This window comes from Halichondria panicea, chromosome 8 (assembly GCF_963675165.1).
Source record: "Halichondria panicea chromosome 8, odHalPani1.1, whole genome shotgun sequence".
Taxonomy (NCBI): domain Eukaryota; kingdom Metazoa; phylum Porifera; class Demospongiae; order Suberitida; family Halichondriidae; genus Halichondria; species Halichondria panicea.
The window spans coordinates 1,575,978-1,589,443 of NC_087384.1; the positions used below are offsets into that span (position 1 = coordinate 1,575,978).

The following is a 13,466-nucleotide window of genomic DNA, read 5'->3' on the forward strand; positions in this document are numbered from 1 at the left end:
TGCGGCTGATTCATGAGACTAGGATATTGGGGGGAGGGGCTGCTAGTTTGCAGCAAAGGGTCAAAGGTCAATGTGCAACATTCGAAAAGGCAAATGGCTACTCTGGCTCCAAAGATGAGAGACGCCGCTACGGTGCTGCTGTGGCCTAACCCAGTGCCTCTAGAGTGTGGGGTTATCAGGAACCAGTCTGGAGCGAGTGAGAAGGGAACAGGGACCAGCAAGTTCACACTGTTTGTGAGCTATTTTAATATTGCACAAACACACACACACACACACACACACACACACACACACACACGCACACACACACACACATACACACACACACTCTCACTGTTCCCTGTGTAGAACTTGAAGAAAATCTATACCTACCTCAAGAGCAAAGGCAAAGGAGCGTTCCCTAATCTGAGGTGAGCATGATATTAAGTAGCGTCATAGTAACAGTACTGTACTGTATACACTGTAGGTACTCTGTGTGGCTGCACATTGTCAAGAACAAGTTTGGTTTCACTGACGATCTCGCTTGGCTGTGAGTTAGTCCTGGTCTAATGGAGTCAGCTGTATGTTAAATGGTGTGTGTCCATCTCTCAGGTATTTTGAGCTGTTTGATGTGGTGAGTGAACTGCCTTCAGAGGAGAGGGTCAAAGTCCTCCAAGCAGCCAATGAATGCACCTCTGATGAGGAAACAGGTGGCTACAATAAAACATCAGATGTTAAAATATCAGTCCGAAAGGTGTTATTTTGATTTAAGATGTTACACATCCTTTATCAGTTCATACTAGCCTAGTCGGTGATCTAGCGTTAATTTTAGAGACAACTTGGCCCTGGAACGAGGCTATGTTCACACACACACACATCTACTGAATACAACTACTTTATTGTGTCCCCACCACTTCAGATACACTCAGGAAGAAGTTGAGTGTGGACACAAGTCGTTTCCTTCTCTTCCTCTATGTTCAGAGCACTCCCAGACTCTCGTTGAAAGGCCCCTCCTCCACCGGCGATGATTGGCCATCCCCTGAAGCAGAGAGGAGGCATCAAAGATTCCCAGAGGCTGCTAGTCTGGTGTTTATTAAGCAGTACATCTCAGAGATACTGCAACTGCTGGCAGATACTGGTAAGGGGTTAGGATTGTCCATTTTCAAATCTCTCATTTTCCATCAAATGATTAGCGATTGCAATCGGTCCCACATTCTAAGCTAGTGGAATAGTTTCTGCTCTCAGAATTTCCGTCTTTTAGATGAGGCTACCCGAGAGAGCTATTTGAGTGTGGAGAGTTTATCTGCTCTAGAGTTCCTTCTGTGTGGCTGTCAACAGGGCGCTGGGAGGGAGAGTCTGACAGCACTGGCCTGCAAGTATAGTCAGGACTCAGGATACAACAAGGTTGGTAGTTATCATGTCTCTAAGGTAGCGTATAGTCAAGTGCTCCCTGTAGACTGATGATAGATTTCCAGTACCCTCTCTGGAGCAATGGCTGAGAGCACACCTTACCCTCAACCCATACGGCCCTCAGACTGTCTACTCTCAGAGGAAGGAGACACGAGTGACTTGCTTCAGTAGCGATGGGCCTGGACGACTACTGGCGAACACACACACTGCACCACAAAAGCGAGTGCTTAAATTATTGGCTATTGTGAAACATTTGTAACATCATGCAAGTATTGAGTGATTGTAGCCATGAGTTAGTACTGTACACTGATCCCCATGTTTGCTGGTGATACAGATGTGGGACGGCAGTACTAGGTCGTCTGGTGAACCAAACCCTCGCTGTGGATGAGAGTGGTATCAGTGGCTGTGACGTTCACATCAGGAACTGTAGGAGGTCCACCATCTACCTCCTGTCACCAATGAGGTGTGTGTGTGTGTGTGTGTGTGTGTGTGTGTGTGTGTGTGTGTGTGTGTGTGTGTGTGTGTGTGTGTGTGTGTGTGTGTGTGTGTGTGTGTGTGTGTGTGTGTGTGTGTGTGTGTGTGTGTGTGTGTGTGTGTGTGTGTGTGTGTGTGTGTGTGTGTGTGTGTGTGTGTGTGTGTGTGTGTGTGTGTGCGTGCGTGCGTGCGTGCGTGCGTGCGTGTGTGTGGCCACCCTCATGCTCATACATATACTCATCCCTTTAGGACGGTAACCTTGGAGAAGTGTTCTCATTGTCTGCTGGTGCTGGGGGCGGTGAAGAGTGTGGTTACCGTTAGCAACTGCGACACCATCACAGTGGTGGCAGCTTGCAGGAAAGTACACATCAGGTGAGCCAGTCTAGTTTTAAAATTGTCCCTCGTTGTACATGTATAGTAATATCCCCCCCCCTTAGCTCAAGTTCATTGTCCACCTTCCACCTGCTCACGATGACGCGACCTCTTGTGTTCCCCTCATGCTTCCATTTATGTCTGGCCCCCTACAATACCTCCTACCCTCGTCTAGGGGACCACCTACGTGGGTGTGGTCTAAGCCCCTCCCTACACAACCACTGGGACAATCCACTACTCATTGGAACTGGTATGCCATACCACCACACGACCGTATTCTGCCAGCACTTGTATGTGCTCTGTTTGTGCTTGTTGTGGTGGAAACTGTACCCTGACCACCAGTAGTTTCCCTTTGCACTTCCGAGCACAATACTAATTAATGATGGTTGGTTCATGGTGTGTATAGATGAGGATGTGTCAGTGGTGTGGGAGAGGATGCCTCCAGAGAGCTTCAGACCTCTGGCCATCCCTTTTAGTATGGAGGGCCCCACTCAAGAGAACCCTTGTCCCCTACCACCATCCTTCCAGACCGTGCTAGCCCTCAGACGAGAGTGAGTGGATATAGGATTATACCTACCTACGTACAAACTCTGTAATAAAGTGGTTTTAACAATTAAAAATTAGTCGAGGGTGGTAATGGGTTGTTAATGACCCATCCCCTCCCATACAGGACTATCAAGAGGTGGTACGATACAGTCGGCAGTACCCAACTAACAGAGGATCAGAGACTCCAGACAGCGGTCAGAGGCAACTTCCAGGTACACTCTTACAGTAGGGGTACAGTGCAGTGGTACAGTAATACAGCAGACACTGCCTGAATGCACTGATACACATTCCTTCAAGTTGCTGTGCTGACATGTGCCCCTAATTCCCTACTCAGGACTGGCTCTCAAGGAATGGTTACGACAAAGACATAGCTGCCCTCTCCATCAGGGACACCCCCAGCCCCTCCAAACAGTTAGAACTCACAAATTGAACAGTTTGCCATACCTGTCTCTATTTAGGGTCTGTTTATATTCATGTTGTGATGACACACATTTACACCTTGTTTTTTTTCCACTTTATCTCGAAAAGTCTCATGACAATATTTTAATTTATAAAAATAATAATTATTTTAAAACAGCAGAAATGATTATGAATAAGCTGAAATGAGTTAGGACTTAATTTGCGGCTCCTTCCTTTGGGGGAGCTTTGATAGCTTTGTTAACGGCCTCCACCCACTGGGTCCTCTCCTCCTCACTCACTGTATCCAACAAATACGTCCTGAAAGGAATCATTATGTTAAATAAAGTATGACATTATAATTATAAGTCTTACTTTCTCTTGTTGGTTGGGTCTGGTGCATGAATAATGAAGGCAGCAATACAATCTTGAGGAACCCCACTATCCATTGCAGCCTTGCACGAAGCACCTTGGAGCTTGACAGCACCTTTTCGTGACTGTGTGTGTTAGCATAATTATGATACTAGGTGAACTTGATTATTCAACTTGTTTCTAAAGAGCTACCACAAACAAAAAAACAAGTTATCACCGCCAGTCACAAAGTAAAACAAGTTAGGACAGTGAAAATGAATCGATTGTAGCTCACCCTGAAAGACTGATAGGTTTTGTCGCTTTGCCATTGCACTGGGTCAGTGTAGTAGACCAAGTAGTTCCGATAGAGTGCAAAGAACCTCCTCTTGAAGGTCTTGGTTCCCTTCTCTCCCTGCTTGCGGAGATGGCCTACCATGATTGGATCAGCTATGTTGAATTCAAACTTGGTCTTGGGTTGTCCGGAATGGCCGGGCCTATGATCAGTGGTCTTACCAACAGCACTAGACATGTTTGATACTTCTGTTTCTTTAGCTTGCTCAGAACGTTTTTGCTGAATTAAATAGTTAAGCTGGAATGCGAGATCTAATTGCCCACACAGGAAACACAATGTCATGAATAATTTTTAGATCATATTTTTCACTTGTCCAACACTAACACAAAAACACAATAATTATTATAATAATAAAACAATGTCAAGCAATATTTTTGACTACATGAGCTGCTTCTACAATGTTTACAGTTTGTCTCTGCTTTCGTTTAACCCTGGGGTCTCCGAGAGGGACGGCCATTGGGGAGGGGGCACCCGTATGACTGCTCACCACAAACAAGGGATTGGATCGACTCAGAATCTCATCATTCACAGAAATACCTGCAGGGAAATACCATGAACACATAATTATTTAGTACCGTAGAAAGAGTAGACAGTTATCAATGTTACTTTGTTCGATGACATTCATATTTTATGTACCGTACGTACATCATGTATATGCTTGATCAGAGGCCGCGGCTACCATTTTGCTGGCAGAGGAGGCTACAATTCGAGAGAGGCCATTGTTCAAGAAAGGCGTTTATTAGCCCCGGCTAATTCAACAACCTTTAGTTTATCATCAAAAGTTATTTTCACCTGCATAAACCGAACACTAACAAGCTGCTACCTAGCCACGTGCAGAAATGCTAGAGTCAAAGTTCACTGAGGCTACTATTTGAGAGCGGCTACTAAATTTCATTTTGCCAGCAAAGGAGGCTAATATTTGAGAGCGGCCTCTGATCAAGCATAATTATACGGTATGCCATCTGCCAGATAGTTAGTGTACCCACCATCAAGGTATTGCTTGAGCAGTGCCTTGAGTTGTGTATTCTCGTCCTCTAGTAATAACTTCTCTCTGTCCTGTGCCAGTTTGTCCAACAGCACCTTGTTGTAACGTCGCCAGAAGTTCTCTAATGCAGTGTACTCATGCATCACCTGGGGTGGGAGGGAGGAGAGGCACATAGTGATATCATAGAGTGGACATCCTAATAGGATATCCTTATTTACTCAAAGACGAGGATATCCTATTTACTCAAGGACTTTAGCACAGACACAACCAGACAAACCAACGGACTACTACATGTATAACCCTTGGCCACACGCAACTCAGGTTAACTAGGGAAATGGCTTCTGTATTGTAACAGGGACAGCACATCACAATAGCTAGGATCAACACTCATACCTCCACCCTACCTGAGCCAATGCCTCCAGTCCTGGCTCATTCTCAACACTGGCCACTTTTTGGGTCTCCTCGTGGGAGAGTGAGGGGGCATAGAAAGGTAGCACCTTCTCTTCCTCTGTCTCCAGCTTACGACACATTTCAGCCACTCTCAGGACCTTCTCTCCCTGTGTGTATTTGATGTAGGATGGATTGATTTGCTATGAGACTGCCTCTAAAATACTTATCACAATTGTATGCACAGTACTACCCACCTTTTGTTTCCTCCTCTCCAGTTCCTTCATGGAGGTATCGCTCTGTAGTGTAAGCGTGGTCAGTTTCCCTCTGTCCCCCTCACGTGATATCGTCATCTCGTGTTTCAGCTCCCGAAAGTGCTCCAATATGGTCTCACGATCCTAACAGAGAGGGGGAGGAGGTTAGATGTCATAGCATGCATGGGCTCACTTCTCTGATAGCTTTAGTTTTCTCTCCACTCTCCTTGGCGTTGATAGACATCCTCTGCTTCAGTTGACTAATATTTTCCTGGAGTTTGGCTAACTTTCTCATTTGCCGAGCTATGGTTTTAGCTGACTCTTCGTCTTTTTTCTTTAGCGCCTCGAACCTCAATTTCCTCTCCTCAGTGTTGTCTTTGTACTGCTTGGTTTCCTTCTGAAACTCCTGCCAGAGCTCGTCCACCACTGACTTGCGGTGAGCGCTCAGAGCATGTGTATCCTCGAGATTCTAAAGTGGGCCATTGAAGCTTGGTAGGTGAACACACACACACAATGTACCTTGTTTTTTAGTTCATCCATAATGCTCTGAAACTCATGCTGTGCTTTGGACTCTCGTTCATTGTATTTGAGCTCCATAGCATAGAGTATATCACTGAGGCTCTTCATCTCCTGTTCATGGTGGCTCACTTTAAACTCTCTACAAGCGGAGAGGAGGGTATTCAGTGAACAGTATACTTCACACAATGTACGTACCTCTCTTTGTCAAATTCCTTCTTTAGAGCGTCTAGTTCTTTAGTGTAGTCATCTTTGAGGGTCTTGGTCCTCTTCTCTTGAAAATCTATAGAATTCCCTCATATAATCACTAGCCATGTACTCCCTATAGTAGCGTACCTATGAGCTGGTCAAGATTCTGTATATGTGATCTGAGTGCCACTTGATACTGTTCCTCTGCTTCCTCCAGATCCTTGGCCAACGACTGAATTATGGCGTCTTTGCGGTCTACCACCCTCTCAAAAGTTTTACCCATCACATCAACATCTTTACGGAGATCTTCAGTTTTGGCTAGTGGTGGGAGGAAACAGATTACACATTGTTCTGGATTTCATTTATAATAAGAGGTCTTACACTTTCGCATAATATTTCTCCATTGGTTTTGTAGCTTGACCATGTTTAGTTGTGTCGCCTTCTCCTCTTTGGTCAGTTTTTCCTAATAATCAGATGAACTACATGGAATTGAGCTGATAACTTTACATACTTTGAGGAACCGTGTAAGCATCTCTTCTTTCTTCTTTTGCATCTCTTGGTTCTGGAGTTTCTGCTCTTCTAGAAACGCCGCCCTGTCCTCTTCAGACATCTTGGCCAGTTTTTTGGCTAGCTTCTTGTCCGCCATTGTGAGTGTGTGTCTTTGCAGGCCCTGCACTGTCTTGGTGTGTGTGTCTTGTAATACTTCTTCTTTAGGGGTTGTCACGGTAACTTATTCAACACTCATTAGTAAAGGGGGAGGGGCTCGTAGTTTCTGCAGCAAGTTGAGCTGGTGATTCGTACCAACTACTTTGTAGCATATGTACCTATATACAGTCCAGCTGAGTTTCAGCTCTCTATAGCTATCTAATGGATGAAGCAAGTGCTGCGGGCAGTAAGCAACGCCGCAGGAGAGTGGGGATAATAGGGTTTGGACAACTTGGTCAGTTAAATCGATTGTAGCTTGTACTGTAGAGTTTATGTGGATGAATCACTATAGCCTAGCTAGCAAGCTACTCCATATGATGTCTCACTCCCTAGGTCAGTATCTGTATGAGGAGGTGTGCAAGCAGCCAGGCTATGAGGTGGTGTTTATATGGAATAGATCCATTGAGAAAATGAAAGATCTTGTTTCAGAGCATCTGATTCTCAGAGATCTTAATGACTGCTCGTCGAGGTAGAGTTTGTATGTACAATGTCATATTAATTAAACAGCTAGTTGTAAAATTAATGCAGACATCCTGACCTGATAGTGGAAGTTGCCCATCCATCCATCAGTGCCGAGTACGGAATGGAATTTCTAAAGTTTGCCGATTTCATGGTATTATCAATTAAAAAAATTTATAATTTGTATACAATTATACTAATCTACTTAGATTGGTTCTCCCACTGCCTTGGCTGATGCTACAGTCTACAAGAGTCTATTGGGAGCAGCTCAGTCTGAGCATGGTCTCTATGTACCTGCAGGGGCCTTCTGGGGTGGGCAAGACATCCAGAAAATGGCTAATCAAGGAACACTCAAAGTGCGTTCATATCTGCATTTCCTTCAAGTATTCAATTTCTAATAGGGATTGACAGTTACAATGAAGAAGCATCCATCTGCATTTAAGTTGGTCGGTCCTTTGGAGGAAAAGCTGAAAACTGTACTAGACAAACCCCTCACCCTCTTCAAAGGTATGTACAACCAACACACGTGTTCACTCACTCACCCACATTGCAGGGCCTGTGAGGGAGCTGTGTCCATTAGCTCCTAATAATGTCAACACGATGGCTTGTGCTGCCATTGCTGCCCACAACCTTGGTTTTGATGGTGTCATTGGATGCCTGATCGCTGACCCAAAGTGAGCTAGTCACCTCTCACAATTGTACTTTTCCTCCGAGGCTTGTGTTTGACATGTCTACTCTGCCCATGCATGTCTTGTAGGGTGGTGCTATAGTACCTCTGGCTCTTTATTGTACTCATTATAGCCCCAGCTCTGGCTCTAAAGAACTTTCACTGTCATGTGTTTGTGATAATTATAACGATCGTCAAAACAATATTTTTGTTTGGTATGTTTTCTTGCAGACAGTAATGCTGCTTTCCTCTGCAGCCTTGAGAGCCATGTTGTTGAGATAGAGGTGGTCGGCCCTGGACAAAAAGGAAATAACTTCTCAGTAAAGACAGTTCGCAATAATCCAGCCTCTGCTGGTGCTGTAACCGGGAAGCAAACGTATGGCTCCTTCTCAAGCAGCCTGTTTGGTAAGATTGCATATGCTCAAACTTTTATATGATCAAGAGAACTACTGTTGATACATAATCATTTGATTGTGCAGGTGCAGTTGGGAAAGGCAAAGGAGTACATTTGTGTTAGTTTAGTTTCAACTTATAATGACTTATGTGCAGGAATTTATGTATAGCGGTTCCGTGGTGTAGTGGTTATCACGTGAGTTTAACACACTCAAGGTCCTGGGTTCGATCCCCGGCGGAACCTCTTTTTTTTTTGATGGTTTTGGATCAAAATAATAATCAGTCTCAGTTGTCTGACTCCAAGGAATTTTTAGACATTCTGCAAAAGATATATATAATACATACACATGTTACTAGAGGTGCAGGAAAATGTGCGTAGCGTATAATTATGTAGCTGGTTATAACACATTTTTAGAGTCAAAATAATAATCAGTCTCAGTTGTCTCCAACGAATTACATACATACAATGTTCGATAATATACCGTATAGCGCGAAATTTTCGAGGGGCTTAATTTTCGTGGATTTCGTGGGTTAGCAATCCTACACGAAAATTAAGTCCACGAAAATCGTTCTTTACCTGCTATAACGTGCAAGATTTAAAGGCGTGGCTTCCGGTAAGCAGTCATTCCGCGAACATTGTGCAACGAAAATACTTTTAGAGGCCAATCCACGAAATATAAGTGCCTCGAAAATTTCGCGCTATACGGTAGCAGGAATCCGCTTTAGTAAGACGATCCATCTCCTCATGCATGTGCTCCTGGTTAGTGCAGGAAAATGTGTGTAGTGGTTCCGTGGTGTAGTGGTTATCACGTGAGTTTAACACACTCAAGGTCCTGGGTTCGATCCCCGGCGGAACCTCTTTCTTTTTTGAAGGTTTTGCAAAAAAAACAATCAAGGTTAGGTGTAAGATTTGTGTGTAGCGATTCTGTGCACGTGGTCTTTCTTTTTTATGGTTTTTGGATAAATAATGTAACTCGGTTTATCCCACTGTACAAAGTTTTACATGCGGAATAACTACGGTATACTGTAGCGGGTAATTTTCGTGTGGTAAAAAATCTCTGTCAACTTGAGCAAAAAGTTCGTTGTTATATCTTCAGCAAACTTCATATCAGAGGCAGGATACACTATAATAGAATCCAGTAGTGGAAATACCGTACGTATAGCGGGTAATTATAGTGAGTTGCATGCCGTTTTCTGGTGTTATGATTTAGAACACACAAGATTAAGTGTGTGCCAAGGATGGACTTGAGGTTAAAGAGTCCATTCGAGTGCACCAGGATTAAAACACATAATTTTGGCTCTACAGGATTTACTGCTGTCACGTCATCTCTTACCTCGTGTACAGCCTTGTCATTTGTATATACATGTATAGTACATTCGAATCCACTCCATGATTGTTTTAGTATTGCTGTTTTTCATCAAAAAAGTAACTTACATTTTTTAAGCATGTTCACCTGACACTATTATTTCAGATAAGCTGATTGGCTGGATCAATAGTTTCCATGCAACCTATATGTAGGCCCTCTTTTTTATCACAATATGAGGAATATCGGACACTTCCTTCTTCTTTTGTTCCTCTATAATTCACCCCGTACTTTATCTTGTTGAGAACTATTGTGACAAAAACAGAAAAAAGGGCCTATAGGAGATCGCAGCACTATTATTAAATTGATATACATTTTCATAATTTCAGCATACCCTAAGAGTATTTTTTTTTGCCTCTAGCAAAGTCAGTTAAAAAAACTAGCTAAATTATACGAAGCAGAGTTTACACAGCAGCTTGGTTTCCTGCCAGAGATTCAATCTCATCCTCCAAGACCTTGGTGACTTGGAGCACCTCCTTGGCCTCAGGAATGTTCATGTTCTCCAGAGCTGTCCTTGCGGCATTGCGCACCACAGAGATAAAGTCATTCCTCCTACACAAGGGCAAAAAATAATTAGCAATTAGTCGATATTCTGAATGCACCCGTATAGCGGGTAATTTTCAGGGGGCAAAACATTCGTGAGCAATATTTAGTCACTTCGTGGATAATATTTTCGTGGTTGCTGCTTGCACTGCAGGTAAAGGTAGGCAAGGTCACTTCATTCATGGGTAAAATATTCGTGATCAGAGCTTCAACCACGAGTATTTTGCCCCCACGAAAATTATCCACTATACGATAGGTTTAGCTACGGACAATCCACGTATATAGTAGAACACACTGTACAGTAATACACACAGCTATACACCAACTGACCAGCGCTTCCCAATCTCTGGGATGGCCTTAACCACTTTGAGTGTTCCAAGACTAAGACAAGCACTCTGTCTCACTATGCGATCGTCATCTTTGAGCAGGGCAATGAGATCATCGACTACTTTCTCGTCAGCACGGCCTGTTCGCCCCAGGGAAATGGCCGCCACTGCTCGTACATTGGGGTCGTCATCCTTGAGCAGACGAATGAGAGCGTCCACAACAGCAGGGTTCTGGAAGGCAGCTGGGGGGGGGAAAGAGGTAAGACATTACCAGTGAATTATTACAACATGCATATTTATTATGTGCACATCATGTGATTAGATCCATAAAACCACAACTCCATTTATGGTTGTACTTTCATGCTAAATTAGCAATGAATAATAGCATGAGGCTCCCTCTCTATAAATTCCATTAGGCACTTACCTAGTTTCTCAATAGCAGTCAGTCGAACAGTTGAGTTCATGTTGAACACTTCCCTCATGTTGAACTTCTCTATAGCAACCTGACTGATAACTCGCCAGAAGGCATTCTTATCACGGGAATCCCCCCTAATCTCCATGAACCTCAGCTTGGTGATCTCATCAGCTCCAGAGAATATGTCATTCTTGAGCATCTCCAATAGCCATGGTACATTCTTCTCATCCAAAAGACCTGCAAGAAATATCAAAACACAGTGAAACTATGCACTTGGCTTATGAAAGAACAACAATAAAAGCATTAATCGCATCAAAACAATTGCTCAGCATACAAAATTTAACGTTAAGAGAATTTCCCACTTCCACACCTGATAGCTGAGATTCGTAGTCAGTGAGGAAAGCTTGTTGGAACTTGAACCACGGCACAGTGTCTTCGTCAGAGAAGTTACGGTCCCAGAAGGTGTTGATTTGTTGGAGTTCTTCTCCACCAATTTCTCTGAGGGTGCTCTGAGCGCGTAGCTTAGTATTGAGCCGGACCTTTCCTGGTACACTGGTAGAGGGGGTGACAGATGCCTCTACTGGTGCTGGTGATCGGGTACGCTGTATGGGGGGGGGAGGAACAGTGTTAGTACTAATAGTAATTAAAGTGCCGAGATATCCACCCACCTCTTTGGGGTTGAGCTGCTCTTGTACAAGCTGCACAAACTGCTTGCTTATTGTATCCTCATCTTTGTCAAATATGACCCAGCGGAGAGAGTCCAGTGTCAACTTCCTGTGTGCATGTGTGGAGGGGGAGGGATGAGACGTATGCTAGTGAACTTAAACCTCTAAACTTGTGCTTACATTCCGACATCAAACAGTTGAACAGTGGGGTCCTTTGCATTTTTAGAGATGACCACGATGGGTTTGTTGGAGATGTACGCAAGAGACACCTGGTCCTGACATTTGCCACACTTTGATGAGCCCTCACTCGCCACAAACACAAGCACCTGAGTGAGGAGGATGTGTGTATGTGTGTGAGGGGGGTGTGAGTGAGGTGGTATGAGTAAGGAGGGTGTGTGTGTGTGTGTGTGTGTGTGTGTGTGTGTGTGTGTGTGTGTGTGTGTGTGTGTGTGTGTGTGTGTGTGTGTGTGTGTGTGTGTGTGTGTGTGTGTGTGAGGGGGTATGAGTGAGGGGGTATAGTGATGGAGGATACACAATGTACGTGTTAATGGGGTATGCGTGAAGGTTATGTGTGAGGGTGTGTGTGAAGAGGGATGATCAAACATGGGGACGAAATAATCTAAAAACATTTTACAATATTCATGAGAGCAAGGGTAAAGTTTAATTGGGTACAAATAGTCCCCATTGGTATTTGGGTATTTAGGTATGCTAGGTATCAAAGCATTTGGGAATAGTGATGCCTTAATAGTGATCCCATGTGTTGACAATACTTACCAAGTTTGCACACAATTAGTCCAAATAAATGCTCTTGCAGACAATTAAACATAAAAGTTGGCTTACATTTTTGGGAGTGCTAACTCATTATTGGGGAAAATACATCTAATCCCCTCAAGGGGGACATGAGCTCACACCCACTGACCTTGGCATCCACTAGGACCAAGGCAGCTGCCCGTGCTGCCTCAGGGGATTCATTGGACACATGGTAGAGGGGGATGGACGCACTCTCCAAACCAGCTAATGGGTAAAGACAATTACTTAGCATGGGTGACTAAAATATTAATGGACTAAAACACTTAGTGTGATTATTATCACTGATTAGTCTACAGAGCTTCAATGGAATGAGCACTTTTTTTACGTACACATTGGCATAATTATAGCTGTGTCATTGCTAGTTTGGTGTAACAACTGACCTTTGACAAGTTTAACTAGCCCAATGTCATCCTCGTTGTTGGCACAAGAGATGAGGACATCACAGTGCTCTGGTGGAGGTGGTATAGAGGCGGTCACTGTAGCACGCTTGGCCGTAGCTGGGGGGGGGGGGGGGAGGCAGTGTTAGTACAAGTATGTTACAACCATTGCAACCTCAAATCACAGCAGTGTAGTACCAATGTCATCACAGCAGCTAGCTATAGATAATTAATAGTGAGCTATAATTATAATAAACCAGCCACCAGACAGCACTTGCTCACCTTTGGAGTCCTGTGGTGTTGCAGGCTGGCTGCCAGAGTCCTCCTTGTCATGGTGATGGTGTCGATGACGTCCTTGTTCAGCACCCATTTCTAGTTCTATAGTTTGCACAGATAAAATATCTGGAGCTGGAGATCAAGAAAGGCTTTAATATGCTAGCTAGTTGGGCGTGGCCGGTACAGGGGAGAATGTGGGGGGGGGTCTTGGAGGCGTGGCTTGTATTATTTTCCACATAATGTACGGTACGGTAT

At 44.1% G+C, this 13,466-nt stretch overlaps 5 protein-coding genes and 2 non-coding genes across 8 annotated transcripts in view; 4 read left to right on the forward strand and 3 right to left on the reverse strand.

The window, feature by feature from the left end:
* LOC135339652 (serine/threonine-protein phosphatase 6 regulatory ankyrin repeat subunit B-like) overlaps positions 1-13,466 on the reverse strand; it is a gene marked incomplete in the record, with an annotated part of 1,209,744 nt that overhangs the window by 470,453 nt on the left and 725,825 nt on the right.
* On the forward strand, positions 61-3,311 carry LOC135339681 (TBCC domain-containing protein 1-like). The gene is made up of 13 exons (XM_064535914.1): positions 61-234; positions 349-410; positions 467-529; positions 592-689; positions 899-1,117; positions 1,241-1,383; positions 1,436-1,608; positions 1,724-1,852; positions 2,113-2,235; positions 2,301-2,485; positions 2,642-2,786; positions 2,906-2,993; positions 3,116-3,311. The coding sequence occupies exons 1-13, from the start codon at positions 94-96 to the stop codon at positions 3,209-3,211; spliced, it is 1,665 nt and encodes a 554-aa protein (XP_064391984.1). The 5' UTR covers positions 61-93; the 3' UTR covers positions 3,212-3,311.
* LOC135339688 (dynein regulatory complex subunit 2-like) lies at positions 3,296-6,954 on the reverse strand. Its single transcript, XM_064535922.1, has 12 exons — positions 6,723-6,954; positions 6,593-6,674; positions 6,359-6,529; positions 6,221-6,305; positions 6,026-6,164; positions 5,700-5,975; positions 5,510-5,650; positions 5,270-5,422; positions 4,867-5,011; positions 3,824-4,417; positions 3,553-3,674; positions 3,296-3,498 (listed from the first exon to the last, which is right to left on the reverse strand). Exons 1-10 carry the CDS (start codon positions 6,855-6,857, stop codon positions 4,242-4,244), a joined length of 1,503 nt encoding a protein of 500 aa, XP_064391992.1. The 5' UTR covers positions 6,858-6,954; the 3' UTR covers positions 3,296-3,498; positions 3,553-3,674; positions 3,824-4,241.
* LOC135339780 (aspartate dehydrogenase domain-containing protein-like) lies at positions 7,008-8,727 on the forward strand. The gene is made up of 8 exons (XM_064536047.1): positions 7,008-7,151; positions 7,250-7,385; positions 7,445-7,529; positions 7,585-7,731; positions 7,777-7,882; positions 7,929-8,049; positions 8,299-8,447; positions 8,522-8,727. Exons 1-8 carry the CDS (start codon positions 7,079-7,081, stop codon positions 8,557-8,559), a joined length of 855 nt encoding a protein of 284 aa, XP_064392117.1. The 5' UTR covers positions 7,008-7,078; the 3' UTR covers positions 8,560-8,727.
* Positions 8,607-8,679, forward strand: Trnav-aac (transfer RNA valine (anticodon AAC)). The gene has a single exon. It is a non-coding gene; the product is annotated as a tRNA-Val (tRNA).
* Trnav-aac (transfer RNA valine (anticodon AAC)) lies at positions 9,221-9,293 on the forward strand. Its single transcript has one exon. It is a non-coding gene; the product is annotated as a tRNA-Val (tRNA).
* On the reverse strand, positions 10,031-13,394 carry LOC135339690 (uncharacterized). 2 transcript variants are annotated; one of them, XM_064535927.1, is made up of 9 exons: positions 13,218-13,392; positions 12,939-13,055; positions 12,668-12,762; positions 11,929-12,074; positions 11,752-11,857; positions 11,454-11,685; positions 11,093-11,320; positions 10,673-10,910; positions 10,031-10,351 (listed from the first exon to the last, which is right to left on the reverse strand). In XM_064535927.1, exons 1-9 carry the CDS (start codon positions 13,303-13,305, stop codon positions 10,204-10,206), a joined length of 1,398 nt encoding a protein of 465 aa, XP_064391997.1. In that variant the 5' UTR covers positions 13,306-13,392; the 3' UTR covers positions 10,031-10,203. The 2 variants fall into 2 exon arrangements, with proteins under 2 accessions (XP_064391997.1, XP_064391996.1); XM_064535926.1 differs by having other exon boundaries at positions 11,454-11,857; positions 13,218-13,394.